This window comes from Drosophila montana, unplaced genomic scaffold (genome assembly GCF_035044405.1).
Source record: "Drosophila montana isolate Dmon_TW-CO22-7 unplaced genomic scaffold, ASM3504440v1 contig_1505_1, whole genome shotgun sequence".
NCBI lineage: Eukaryota > Metazoa > Arthropoda > Insecta > Diptera > Drosophilidae > Drosophila > Drosophila montana.
This window is the reverse complement of record NW_026996452.1, coordinates 4,613,511-4,628,776: the sequence shown is the minus strand read 5'-3', so window position 1 is coordinate 4,628,776 and position 15,266 is coordinate 4,613,511. Positions and strand designations below refer to the sequence as shown.

At 39.2% G+C, this 15,266-nt stretch overlaps 1 protein-coding gene across 2 annotated transcripts in view; it reads right to left on the bottom strand.

Moving 5' to 3' along the window:
• Nucleotides 1–368: 368 nt before the first annotated feature.
• rn (rotund) overlaps nt 369–15,266 on the bottom strand; it is a 43,131-nt gene continuing 28,233 nt past the window's right edge. The window contains exons 1-3 of one of the 2 annotated variants that reach the window (XM_064693053.1): nt 4,540–5,334; nt 2,689–3,745; nt 369–2,625 (exon numbers count right to left, since the gene is read on the bottom strand). In XM_064693053.1, coding sequence (XP_064549123.1) covers nt 2,309–2,625; nt 2,689–3,745; nt 4,540–5,289 — 2,124 coding nt within the window. In that variant the 5' untranslated portion in view covers nt 5,290–5,334 and the 3' untranslated portion in view covers nt 369–2,308. Of the gene's footprint in view, nt 2,626–2,688; nt 3,746–4,539; nt 5,335–15,266 lie in introns of those variants that run through there. The other variant, XM_064693046.1, reaches the window with a different exon arrangement.

Sequence of the window (15,266 nt, the reverse complement as noted above, 5' to 3'; positions counted from 1 at the left end):
GCTTTGGGAATCATCGGAAAGGTTTGGCAAAGTAAAAGAAAACTCTTTTAATGCTGGGTGATTTTGACGTTCTGCTTACAAATTATCTGACTAATTCTAACTTTAATCTTTAATAGGATGCAGCAACAAAGCGCAAAAATAAACCATCCCTTACCTTTAGATTTGGTTCCTAGTCTGACCCATGGGCTTGGCTGCCAATCGAGCTATAGCCCAAGATAAATCAGAGCAGAGCGTTAGCTTTGAAGTCTTCCATAAGCAACGGTTGGCTGTGGGACACACATGTGAGAATTATTGTGGACAGCGAATCGGGCATATATATTATATAAAAGGTTTTATCAAAAACGATAATGCAAGAGCGAACTGAATCCTTGAACATTGAATTCACTTTATTATGGTTTAATTTAAGAGCTAGAAATAAATGTGAATTTACATTAACTAAAACACACACACATCTACTACTTGGCAATTACACAAGTGTATTATATATATATGTAATTAGTTTTATTTACTTATATTTTGTAAAGTACTAAACTTTTCCGTCCGCATAAACCTTTGACGCATCTTTCTTTGTGGCCTGCTTCCATTTGCTATGCTTAAGTTTAGTATTCAATATTTATGCCGTTTCCTGTTATTAATTATTATTATTTCGCGTTTAGTTTTTATACATTGAGATTTGCGGAATTATATTCTATTTGTTTAAATTATTTTCTTTCATCTGCGTTTATGTTGGTTTTTCGTCATGTAATGCATAATTGTTAGTTCATTAATTACTGACATTTAGTATGAATTTTAGGACACATTTAGTTGAGTTCACTTAGCTAATACTTTAGTTTTCCATAAAAACTTTATATTTAAATTTGTATTCAAATTTTTGCTCTTGATTTTTCAATTTTGATCACTTCAGTCTTACCAAAAATATTTATTTCAACAGTATTTTTTTTTCTCGCGGTTTTGAACATTCGAAATTTAGTATTATTTAGTATCAACTCTTAGGCTTAATTCAAAATAGTTTGTTTTTACTTCTTTAAGCTATCGCATAGTTTCTTTAATAGGTTGTAAACACATCAATATTCTAATTCCCAACTGTGTTTTTCTGTTTTTATTTGAAAATTTGAAAATTTCTTTAAGAAATTTTTGTATTCAATACGATACACGTAGATACATAATGGATTACTTATCTTTTGCCAGTACTAATCGTAGTAGTTGTATATGTACATAACTTTTATAGTTTATAGTTTACATTAGCTTTGATTTCAATGCTGCCATTTGATTTAAGATATTACTGCGAGATCTGTTTTGCGCATGGAATAAAACTACATCTTAAGAATGTGACGTTTAAAAATATTTACATATGCACTTCAAGAGCTCTGAGAACTGAAATATGTTTAAACTAAAGTTCACAAGGATTCTTGAAAGGGTATTGAAATGATAAAGCTACCTTTAAGGTTTATAGGCTAGTTACACATCCAAGGGGCTAACGTTGAATTTGACATAAAGTTGATCAGGCGGTTCATAATATTAAACTGTTAATCTTTATGTGTTTCTACAAGCACAGTAAATATTTTGTTTACCAGGTGGTAACACTGCATGTCAAATATTTACCAGCCAAATAAACCATCTTGTAAGCTTAACATGAACACGAAAAGCGCTAATCGAACTTGCTTGCAGTATGCAATCTTTATGTCAACTATTTACTAGGTAAATAAACCACCTTGATAGCTTAACATGAAGACCAGCGGGAGAAATCGACATTAACAACATGTTAAACTACATGTTATGAGTTTATGACGCTCTCCAGGGAACTAAACGAATCGGACAGATAAAAATATGTAACCAAATTCTGAAATAGCTCCAAACAGCAATTCTATTTATATAAATTCAGCAAATACGCACAAAGTAAAGTGCCATAGTTCCCACAGGAAGTCCAATCAGTAATTGAGTTTTAAAATTAATTTGGACGGTGTAGTTAAATTAGAATAATTAATACGTATAATTGGCAATTTACAGTTTTGTTTATCGTAATATAACTTAAAAGAACTGTGTGTGTGTGTGTGTGTGTATATATATATGTAACCTAAGTCATAGTACACACTAGGAGTTACTAACTACAAATTAATACTGTACAGGATGCGCGACACTCCTTATAGAAACTAATTAAACGGGCCTCAGCTCGTATTGCATACAAATCGGCGGTTAACGAAATATCTGATATATGTATACATATATATGTATATACTATATCAAATATGCAGCTAAGTACAAGAACTTAAGAAGACGGGGCGTGGCCAACTTAAAAATACGACGTTAGCTATCCTTTATCCTTGCCAGGCCCGACGCTTACGCCGAGCAGATGCTCCCCGGCCATCAGGCCCGCCGGCTGATGCGCATAGTTGCGTATCTGATGCAGCGAGATCAGCTGATTGGGAAAGGCATTGGCATTATTCTGGTTGACATTCTTATTGGGAAAACTGATGGCATCATAGAGATAGGGACGCTGCGCCATCGGATGGTGGCTCAGTGAGTTCAGGTGCGGCGGCATCGAGTTGATCGGCGTAAAGGCCGAATTGCTGGTGGTTTTCGTTATGGATGCCGCATCATACGGCCCCACAGTGCTGGGCGTGGTTACTGCAGATGGAGAACATTCCCTTAAGCTATTCCCAATTTGAGAGTTGCGAACTTGAAACTTACCAATATCCTCGCGCACAGGGTCGGGCATGATGCGATGATGCGGCTGCAGCTGATCCGGCGGATGGCCATTGCTCTGGTTGCTGTTGGGCGCTGTCGGTTGGGCATAGTGCGCCTCCATGCTGTGCTGGGGCGGTGGTTGCTGTTGCTGCTGCTGTGGGTGATGGTGCTGCGGCTGTTGCTGCTGCTGCGGTGGCACGCCCAGTTGCGTGTGATGGTGATGCGGCTGCTGCTGCTGTTGTTGCTGTTGTTGCTGCTGCTGTTGTTGCTGCTGCTGTTGTTGCTGCTGTTGTTGCTGCTGCTGCTGCTGCTGCTGTTGCTGCTGCTGATGCATAACCTCCATGGCATTGGCTGCAGCTGCAGAGTCCGGACTTACCTTTGGCCAGTAGCTGTTGTCGCTAGGCGCTATTGAAACGGGTGGCAACACCAGATTGTTGCGCTGATGCTGCGTGTTGCTGGCCGCCGCTGTTGATGCATTGCTCGTCTGCCCGCCGGCAGCAGCAGCAGCAGCGGCCGCAGCGGCAACGGCTGCTGCGCTGCCCGGCGCAATGGGCGGCCGCTTGTCCGTGCGCTCCGCATGCTTCTGCATGTGCTTGGTCAGGTAGGTCTCCTGGGTATACGACTTGCCACAGTACTGACAGATGTGCGTCTTCAGATGCTTCGACTCCTTGTGCTTGGGTATGTGCTCCAGCAGCGAGGGCTCATCCGAGAAGCACTTGTAGCAGGAGTTGCACTTGAACGGCTTGTCCGTTTGATGGCAGCGCGAATGCGACTGCAGATTGGACAGCTGCGAGAAGGCCTTCTGGCAGCCGGGATGCCGGCACTTGTACGGCTTATCGCCCGTATGGGTGCGTATGTGCTGCTGCAGGTGCGACAGCTGCGTGAACTTGCGCTGGCAAATCTCGCAGCGATACGGCTTAATGCCCAAATGGATGCGGGTGTGCTGCGACAGATACGACGAGTTGGCAAACGCCTTTGAGCATTGCGTGCACTTGTACGGTTTCGCCTCACGCATATGGATCTGCGTGTGCAGCTGCAAGTCCGCCTTTGAGCTAAAGATCTGCAATGGAGAGATTTTGAAAATTGTGAGCGAGTCGGACATGGCTGTGCCTTGGCTGGTTAGGATTAAGATTTTTATATTTTGCCTAACTTGCATTGCACTGGACTCAAGCTATCAACTGTTTATTTTTCGTTAAAATCAAACTTCATTTAAAAATATGACATTTTTAATATGCAATTGTTGCAAATATATGACAAGATTTTTATTTAAGATGTGAATTCGAAATCCATGTAAAACATGTTATTTCGTATTAAAATCGAAACAATTTCGACAGAACTATTTTAGGAAAGGGATTAATTAAGTACTTGTGCTATTTGGAAGTACAAAATTTGTTATTTTTGGCATGATTGAAACTCCAAAAAAACTGTTTAAAGATGCCATTTAGCTACTAAGTCGAATTAAAAGCAAATGTCAGTAATTTGTTAACATAAGGAAATACACAAAATTTTTTAAAATTAAAAAAATTTCCAAAAATTCGAAAAAGCATACATTTTTTTTGCATAGTCGATTTAAAACCCAATTTCGAGGTTCCAAATTTTTAAAAAGAGATATCCCCAATAAAAAGTAAGTACATATTATTTTTTCAGAAATTCGAAGAGCTTACGGAGTTACAAAAATATTTTGCATCAATAATAAATGGTAAACCTTGTCCGAAAAAGCATCGAGCATAAAAGTCGATTCAGATTTCAAGAGGTTATTTAAGTTTAAATGCCACGCAAAGCATTGGGTAGAATATTAACTAAAGTTTAGTCCAGATGGATTTCTTTGTATTGCGCGCAACCCCAAGCCTTCACCTTGGTATCCTTCACATCGTGCGGCATGTGATGCGGCGAACTGGTGGATGATGAGATGCCACTGGCATTGGCAACGCTCCCACTGACTGCAGTTGGATTTGGATTCGAATTCGAATTGGGATTGGCATTCGGATTACGCTCATTGATCGTTGCGTTTTGCATGCGTATGCCGCCATTGTCCACGCTGTTGCTGGTGACCACAATGTGCTGGTTGGGATTGGGATAAATGCGCGACTTGCGACCACGTGTCGAACCCGTGGGTGCTGTGGTGCCGGCGCCACCAGAGCTGCTGCTGCTGCTCACGACAGCATCGTTGACCAGCTTGGAGCTGCTGCTGCTGCCGTCGGCAATAGCTAGAGTGGAGCTGTTTTCCAGACTCGGCTTGGGCTGATGCAGTGGCTCCCCGCCCCCACTCAGGTGATATTGATGCTGCTGCTGTTGTTGTTGTTGTTGCTGTTGTGGCTGTTGTGGCTGGTGTGGCTGGTGTGGCACCTGTGGTTGCTGCTGCTGTGGCTGCGGGTGTTGGCTATAGCTAAGCACCGAGCTGCGCAGATCAGGTGTGTTGGAGAAGACACTAAGGGGTCCCAGGGCCACGCGCTCGTTCAAGCTGTTGCGCAGATGATCTATGGAGCGATGCACTGCGTGGGAGTAGTCGCCGCCAGCGGGCGGAATTTCGCCAATTAGCGGGGAATTGTGATGGTAATCGAGGCCACCGCCAATTGGACGATACTCAATCAAACGGCCCTCCATTTTATTGTTAATATTTTTATTTAAGCTCGTTTTTTTCAACCGTTTTTAGTATTATTATGTATATTTATTTTTTAACAAGTCTTTAAAATGAGTTTTAAGCACAATTTTTATATCTGTGAAGAAAATGTTTCGCGGGTCATTTAAATAATTATTAATTTTATTTCGTTGTTTATTTCTTTTTGTTTTAGTTTAAAAGTTATTTTTAGTTATTTTTATGGGGTTTCAAACAGCGGAATTTCACTTGGTTTTTATTTCGCGGTTAACAAATGCAAGAATTTTAGATAACTTAAATATTTAGAATGTATTTTATCTGTATGTATACGGAGATTTTATTTTAACTGCATATAGCAGATAAAACGATTTAATATCCGCAAGGCACACAAGAATTTTAATAAAATTATAGAACAAATTTTAAAAGGTATTAAAATAAACAAAAAATAAATCAAGTGTACATTAATTAATTGAAATGTAATCTATTCAGAAGACATAGAACCCAAAATCAAATACCACAAAGTATTTTATGCTGAAGATAATGTCTTTAATATTATATGACTATCGACATAGGTTTTACCATTCTCTTTTTTATCAAGCTTAGTTTAGGTTAAGGTATTCTGCCTGTTGCACAGCTTTTTTTAGCGCTGTTTTTGTGTCCAATTTTATAGGTGACGGTTTTTTAAAAAATTCAAAATCTGCGAGACGCGACCGCAAAAACGTTTAGGTCTCGGCTCGCTGCACCAGTCACAGCAATTTTGGATAGAATTTTATTTCCTTTTTGGGCATTTTTTAATTTTTTGTGCCTGCCCAAATCTAACGCCACTTTTTCTATGCTTTTTTTGTTTTTATTTATTTTTGTTATTTTGCATTTTCAATTGCTTCGTTTGCGCTGCACGTCGGCATTTTTTTCAAATTTTTTTTACGCGGTAATATTTTTTCGCCACGCAGTTGACTTTTCAGACTTTATACGACCCACGCCCCCCCCCCCCCCCCTCGCACTCTGTGGCCGGGAGCGTGCTTTTTTCAATTTGACTATTTTCTATTTTCTATGCGGCCTTTTCTCTGCTCGCTTTTGGAGCGCTTCGATTAGAATTTTTTCCCCACATAAAAATCCGCTATGTGTTTCCCTCTGCTGCTGACTGTCTGTGATTTTATAGAGCAATATTTTTTTCTATTTCTTCATTTTATTTTTTGCTATTTGTTGTGGGACAAGTCATTGAAGCGCAGACAAGCAGCAGACAATTTGCGTATATGTCAGGTGAAAGTCCTCGTTGTTTTTATTTGTATTGTTCCATTTTTTTTTTTTTGGTTTTTGTGACGTTTTTCTATTTCTAAGCGCCGCGAATAATTCATTCATTTGTTGCATATTTCAACATATATTTTTTTTTATGAACTCTGTGAATGTTGATTTTTGATATGACTGAAACGTACTCGTGGCTGTATTTTTTTTATTTTGCGTTTAGATGGAATTGCAAGTTCGTTAGCCATTGACCTTGAATGCCATTTTTATGGGTTAACATTTCTATAAAGCCGCAAGTTTATTTATTTTTTATTTGCCAAATTGTGTGTTATTTTGGAGAAGTTAACTGGCAATACATTTTTATCAAGACTATGGAAATATAATAGATCTGCAGACTTATTATTTATTTGTGAACTAATATAAATTAGTCAAAAATAACAAAGTATACCAGAAACTCAACATTTAGAGCTAAAAGTTGATCTGATAAAAATGAGCAGCAGGTAAACTAGCTAAAAGTTGAGCAGAGCGTGCTTAAAACTGTCTAAATCTTTCCGAAGAACATATAGTATGCTATTGATAGGAAATACTATCTGCACACGTTTGTATACCAAGATGCAGAGAATTATCTAGATACGTTGGGGGAATTATCTAACAGCTAACAGCAGGAAAATTGCTTAATTTCTAGAAATAATATTACAGCAAATAGAAATTTTCAAAAATATTTCAACTTTACGAGTTTTATAATTCTAACAAATGGAGCAGAAAATATATATAAATATATATATATATATATATATTTATTGCCAGAGCGATGTGTTAGCATCAAATCACAATCTTCACTGCATATAAGCTGCATACATACTTAATATAGGGGCAGAGGTTATATACATACATATGTACATTGCATTATTATTATTTTTTCCTTTCAATTTTTATTTGTTAGCTAAATAATTATTTGTGTACAAATTACGACATGCATTTAAAATGGGCTCTTCCTTCTTTTTAATGGCATTCAGAGTGTTATATAAAACAGTATATAAATTCCAGTGTGTGTTACATATGTGTGCGTATTTATACAGACTTATCCGCATATGCGCTGCACATAATGTAGGCCCCGTCCTAAAACCGAATTAACAATAAAAAAAAAATAAAAAAAAACAAATAAAAATACAAAAAATACAAAAAAAATCTGCAAAAACTGGGGAATGTTCTTATGTACTTATGTGCATGTGTTTGAGTGTGTTTGTTTGTTTGTGTGTGTGTGTGTGTGTTTGTGGGCTGAAGTTCGGGTTAATGCATAGTTCGGGCTTTTAACTAATTAACATTTAGCGGTTTGGCCTGCCCTCGTCGCTCAAACTCTATATTTATTTTTAATATTAATTGAAAATTGTTGAAAAATTGAAAAAAAACGGAAAGAATTCGCCCGCTCTTTTATTATTCATAACTTTTTGCTATTGTTGTTGCCTGATTAATGCATTTTTCACACCACTTTTTAGCATGTTTTTATTAAATTGTACAAAATCACAAAAATGTTTCCGTGCCGTTTTTTTTTGGTTTTTTTTGTTTATAACTTATGTTTATTTTTTCGACTTAATGTCAGTTAATGAAAAATGCATTGCCGGGTGCCATTTGATCCGTGCAAATATAATTTTTCTATATATTTAATTATTATTTTTATTCATTTTAATGATATTTCATTTCACATTTGTCGCGGTTTTTTTCCTTAGTTGGGGTCACGCTTGTTTGCACTAATCATTAATTAATTTCACATCACTTCAAATATGCAATTAATTTTTGCTCTGCTCCTTAATTAAAGGTAACATATATTATTTTAATTATTAGAAGCGCACGCCCGAAATTCTTGCTGGTTACGTTGTGAACGCCGCACTTGCCATTGATTAACTGATCGTTGGCCAAATTAATTTCGTGGTCAACAGGCTCCACAAAAACCGCTAGTAGCTGTTATGAATGTGTGTGTGGGGGCGTGGCACTGCTTTGAACGCGCAGCTGTGTCCCATTAACGGGCTGTGCAGCGATTTGTGTGGCGCTTGCTCTGCATATTCTCAGCATATCAAATTTCCGAGCCTGGATCATGCGTGCCTCAGGCTCAAGCTCAGGCTCGGACTTATATTTGTATTCAGCTTCAGGTGTTTATGCTGCCCAATTAGCTTAAGCTTGAATGGTTTTTTTTCTCCCGCAGAACTCACAGTTGCTAAGACGCAGGCGAGCAGCATCAGATCGAGTTAGTGTGAAGTCAGCTTGAAAAAGATGAGCCAAGCCTGAGCCTGGGTAATCGAGCCTGGGATTATGTCAACTATGTGCTTGAAGAAAGCCATAAGGTTATGAATATTAATAACAGCTTGAAGTACGATGTCACAATTTCATCAATATATAATGCGATCTTTTTAAGCTTTTTTTTTGCTTAGTCAAAAAAGAAGAAACTGTTAAAAGCATTGCACAGACATATTTAGACCTTGTTTGCTTACATTTAAGTCTATTGAATCTAGCGGAAGGATCTACAAACTTCTTTATAAGTGACTTGATCTTAGTCCCAAATGGGACTCACAAATTTATAGATTTTAGATTTCAATTATTTTCTACAGATATATATTTGTTTATATTAAAACATTTGTTTGATTTCAAACATCACCGAGTAAGTGTTATTGATCAATTTGGAACTGATTTGAAAAACTATTCTTAGTAGATCAAATATTAAAAGAATCAAAAATAAAAAATGATGTAAGCTTTTGTTAAAAAAAAAGTGAATATTAGAAAATATTTAATTAACATAAATAACGTTTAAAATTATACAGAATTTTTTGGATAAACTTGTTAAATATTGCTATGTATAAGACTCAAGTAGATTCTAGATTGCAAATTTTAAATGCCAATCAGAGGAAGCGAAGCTAAACATATTAGATTAATTAAAACTCAGAATAATAAGTTGAATGTACCGACCAAGAGCGTAGATAGCCTTGATCAGCAATTTTATTGAATTGGACACTAAAAAAACAACTTACTAGTTGGCTTAGCTGGTACTATTAGATATTATGAACTCCTGAGCCTAATTGTTTGATATATTCCTAAGCCTTAACAATTTTTTACAAATATTCCATACCGCCGGAATATTTGTTATGTTTCGCCGAGTTAAAGGCGGAAACGGAGAGTAATTGTGACCTTGATATTGAACACAAGAAACAGCTGATATGCAGCACCCACACACGCACACCCACCAGCATTGGCTGTGCCGTAAAGAACATTTATTATTTATATGCACACACAGACACACACACACACACACACATACACATACACAAAGGCAAGTGTGTGGCAAGGAAAACAAAAGCCAGCTGCTGCGCCGCTTCGCTTTCTTCTTAGCGCCAAAGCACGTGACGGGCAGCCACGCTGCATTAGAAGTTCGCGTATCTTAAAGATACACAAACACACACACACACACACACACACGCGCGTACGTTGTTTGTGTGCTGCAGCGATAAATAAACACATAGCGCGCAATTGAATCGAAACGCAGAAGCCGGAAAAAGTCTAAAAGCGCGCACCGGAAACGGAAACCGAAACCGAGTCAAGTGCAAGTTTGAGTTTGAGTTTGAGTTTGTTTCTCTATTTTGTTTTTTTTTCTAGTTGTTGTTGTGCATATTGCTACTTTTTCTTAGCCTTGTCGCGGCAACAACAACAACAACAACTAAAACGTCGACAAGGACGACGCCAGCCGAAGACGCTGTCCGCTGTTTGTTGTGGCTATGTTTGTGCTTGTTGTTGTCGCTGTTGTTGTAGCTGCTGCTGCTGTTACTTTTATTGGCGGCGTCTCAAGGAACATGTTGCGCACACAGAAAAACACACAGCTGAACTGAAAGTCGCGCGCTTTGGCCCTGTCGAGCAGCGAGCGTCCAAAGCGTCAGCTTCTAGCGTCGAGAGTCGTTTCGTTGAAGCAGCAGCGCGCGTGCCGAGCCGAAAGCACGATCCGTCACCAATGTAAAAACTCAACTAAAGCGATGATGAAAAAATCTGAAACAATATATTTTCGGGGGGTCGCACACACATACAGAGAGAGAGATGCAAAGCAACGCAGCGGCGACGGCGGCGGCGGCGGCGGCGGCATCGACAGGCACGAGGTGGCAGCCAGACAGACAAAACGCGCACTAACACAAACGCAGCGGCGTCCCAAAACGCAGCAGCAGCAGCATAATGTAGTTGTGTGTGTGTGTGTGTGTGTGTGGGTGGCGGCCTGGCTTACTAAAGGCCGCCGCCGGCCGACACAGCGACAACAACAACAACAATAACAACACACACACACACACACACACGGCAAAGGGGCAAGCGCCAACCAACACGCTCTCACAAACAGGCAACGGCAACTTCGCAAAAAAAAAAGCAGCCGCGACAACAACAACAACCAACTAAACGGGCAAAAAAATGCCACGCACACATACACACACACACACACAGCGAAAAAAGCAGAAAAAAAAGATTCGGTTGCATAGGCGGCGTCGCTGCTGGCGCTATTCAAATGCTGCGCCGTCCACAGCAGCAGCGCTGCCAGCGTCGCAGCCACCTGACAGAGCAACGCCAAAACAACGATAACAACAACAAGAGCAGCAACAACAACAACTACAACAACAACAACAAACAGGCGAGCGGGCAGCAGGCAGTCGCCGTCAACATTGACCCAAACTCAATTTGGTGTGGGGCAAGTTTGGAGCCAACCGATGGGCTCTAAAAAACGCGCAAAATACAAAAAAAAAAAAAAAGTATTGTATGTGTAAAAAATTTAAAAAGGGGAATTTTTGCCCACGCACACACACACACACACACGCGCACAAAGCAGCATGCGCACACACACATAAAGACATACAAACGCATGGAATTTTTTCGCTGCCAGCGTCGTGTTAGCCTTTGCCTCCCCCAAATTCGCAGCCAGCCCCCGCCAACCCCCACCTAACGCAGTCGCCGCCCCCGCACCCAAGCCAATGGTCTGCCATTTTTTCCAGCATTTTGTTTTGTTCGACTTTGATGCTGTCTGGTTTTTTTATCCCTTTATTTTTTTGCTGTTTGCATTGAAGAGCTCTTTGCAATTTGACTTTGCATTTTGCTTTTGCCTTTGCTTTTGGCTTTGGCTGTGGGTTTTGGCGGAGCGGCGGTGTATAGCATGTAAAAAATGTCAGCTTCATAAATTAACTAATTATGCGGCCAACAATTGTGATTATAATTGCAATTATTTGTATATCATTTCTAATTTTGATAACGTTTTAAACAAATTTTATTGTTGCGCTTAAAAGTAGGCAACATATTTGTCGCCGCGTGGTTGACGCTACGCACGTGCAGCGCTGGTCACACTAAAACATGGCGCAGTGTTGGCAACCGCCGCGGCCGCCGCGTTTTAAGGCACTCTATCAGTCTGGCGTCGAATTACGCCAGGGGGAAAACCAAAAAAATACAAAAACACAACTCGAAGCGCAGCAAAACTGAAAAAATATTTCAAACACACTCACACACACACACACACACACACACACACAGTTACGCAGAGCACACCTCAGGCAATCTCCGCCCTGACCTAAGCCATCTCGTGGCTTAACTGCCAGCAGCAAGCCTCGTGCTCACACACCACTACACACACAGGCCCCACACACTCCCTCCCCCCACTCCCCACACACACACACACCTCCACACAGACAGGCCACAAAGCGCACTCCTTCCGCTGCGTTGCAGCCGTCGTTTGTCTGCTGCTCGTCGCCGTCGCCGTCACCGTCGCCGTAGTCGTGGTCGCTGCTATTCCTAAGTTGTTTTTTTTTTACCTCCTCCTCCTCCTCCTCCTCCTGCTATGGCTGCTGCTGCTGCCCCATTGCAACCTTGCCTCAACTTCTACTCCATACTCTTCAGCAGCTCTGCTTGCCCCTCTCACTGCGCATTTTTGCTTTTATTTTTTTTCACATCTTCCATTTCCATTTGCTGTGCATTTTTTCCATGCAGCCTCCCCTTCAACATTTTTTTTTTCCACCGCCACCTTGTCACAGGAAACAATTTTTTCCATTGCCTCGTGCCATCTCGCTCGCACGCCGCACTTCTGACCCGCTCAAAAACAGCATTTTTTCTGTTCCGTTTTGCTTTGGCTTTGCTTTTGGCCACTTCTATCGCCCCTTCTGCACGTTGTTGCAGTTGCTTTTGTATTTTGTGTTTTGTATTTGCATTTGCTTTTAGATTTTGTTATTTTCTTCTTTCTTTTTTTTTAGTTTGTTTCAATTGAGTCACACGGAAAATTGTGCGGCGGCAAAAAAATTCGTAGAGTTGCCATTGAAAAATTTATTTATTATAAATTGCCGTTTTTAGTGTTAAATAATTGGGTTAGACTATTGAGGCTATTGAGTACAGCAGCAAGTCAAGGGTATATCAGTTTAAATGGATTTTGGCAGAAGCGAAGGGTTTTTTAAAATGAGCTTGCAAACCTATAGATCATATAGTTAGCACGTCTTAATAATTTAAACAAAATAATTGATCTCTGACATAGAATCCAACTAAGAAAACTGAGCCTCCATTTTAACCCAAATGTACACTGGCAATATTTTGCAATCAAAATTGATTAGTAAATATTTAATGATAATTTTTAAAAAGTTTACGTTTCATTTATTTACTTTTTAAAATTAAATTTTTTTGGTTTATTGCAAAATTATTGTATGATGAGGTAAATCTTTTTTTTTTTAAAGCATTTCAAAAACATAAAAAACATTAGCATAGGTTCGCATTTTTTGGGTCAATACGAATTCTCATGAATATATATAAAATATATAGTTTTTATATCCATTTTTTTTTTAAGTTTGTTAATTTGCATACACTTAGCTCTAATACCTTTACCTACTTCTAATTTGTATACCTTGAAAGGATTGCTATCTTCTAGCACTTATCAAACATCAGCTGCAACATTTTCACTTGTAGTCGGAAGAGAAAACATTTCAATATTTACACTTTTAGAAAAACTGTGGCAACATTTGTGTGTGTGAAAAATTAATTAACACCATGTGGCAACACTGTCAGTGGATTTTGATGTAATGTTTCCTTCTTTTATTATTGTGTGTGTGAGGTCAGTCTGTGTGTGTGTGTGTGTGTGTGTGTGTGTGTGTCTGCTCGTTCTACGCTGTTTTGCATTTTGCTTTGGTTTGCTTTATTTTTTGTTTCTTTTTTGCATGTCACAGAGATTTTTTAGTTGTTTTGTTGTGTGTTGTTGTATTCGAACACAGTGGGCAGTCAAAATCACACACACACACACACACACATACGCATACGCAAGGTGGATTTGTTGGTGGTGGGGTTAGAGGGGAGTAGGGGAGTTGGGGAGTGGGGCAGTACGGTGGTTTTTGGGGGCAAAGCCCGCATATTTGCTATGGTTACTTGCATGGGCTTATGCCGATGCGTGACTGGCGTTTGTGGACTTTGAATACAAACAAAACAGACGCATACACTCAAACGCACTCACACACTCGCGGCCCACTTATACACACACATGCAATGGAAAGAGAGAGTTATGTAGATATATATGCATGTACATGTGCATTTCAATACGCATTAATAACTACGAATTCAATGCGACGCCCATCACACACACACCCACACAGAAGCAGGCACCCCATCCAATCACACACACACACACACATACATTCACATGTGCTGTCGCTGCCGCTGCCGCTGCTGCTGCTGCTGCAACTGTCGCCTAAAAAACGGCAACAAAACATAAAAATCAAATTCTTTCGCCTTTTGCCCGTCTTGTTCGTTTATTTCGCCAATTGCTGTGCCTCATTCGCACCCATCCCCCGCCCCTGCTGCCCGCCCAGCCACTGTTCGTTCAAAAATTGATGCCAAAACGCTGCGCCGGCAAGTATGCAACACATTTGTCAGACTCCAAAAATCAAAAATCGAATAAAAAATATTCAAGATTTTTATTTTTGAACTACGCTTAGTTCTTACTTTTCGCTTTTTAGATGTCCTCGCGTAAAGTTCGTTTTGTTTTTTCTTTTGGTTTCGAGTTTAGTTTTTCATTTGATTTTGCAATTTTTTGACGTATTTTGTTTGTCGGTCGCCAAACGTTTTTCCCATGCATTTTTCATCCATTTAGCGCGGCCATTGAGCGATTTTCATCGCGCTTAGAATTCATTGATACTTTCGCAAATTGTTTTTCCATCAGACGTTTTTTAAAACCAATCTCAGTGGCTTGACATTGAATTCTCAAGAGTGCCGCACAAATATTTAAAGAGAGTTTTTGTAAAGTGCCTTTGGAGATGAATTCTAAGCTTGCCATTTGTTTTGAGTATAAGCATTTTTTAATATATTGAAAAATATTCAATATGAATTGATTTTGTGTGTTCCTTTGTTGTTGGTGTTTTTTCTACTCGTTCGTAGTATTAAATATCTAGTTAGAATTAAAGTTTGTAACTTTTTCTTTAAGAAATTGTTGTTTATCTGTGCTTAAATTATACTGCAAAAGTATAACAGCACTTCCTTAATCGAAGATCGTTCTTGATAATATTCAAAATAGAAGATCGTGTAACAGAATTATCGATAGTTAAATTATAATCGATTAAAATTACTACCCAAAAATAGTTTAATTCAACAGATAATAATCGATAAGTAAAAATATCAATATTGAGCAACTTTCATTATTGCATTTAACCTAAACTCTAGAAACATTTATACATTTATCGGCTGCATCCCAGAAAAGCTATCAATTAATTAT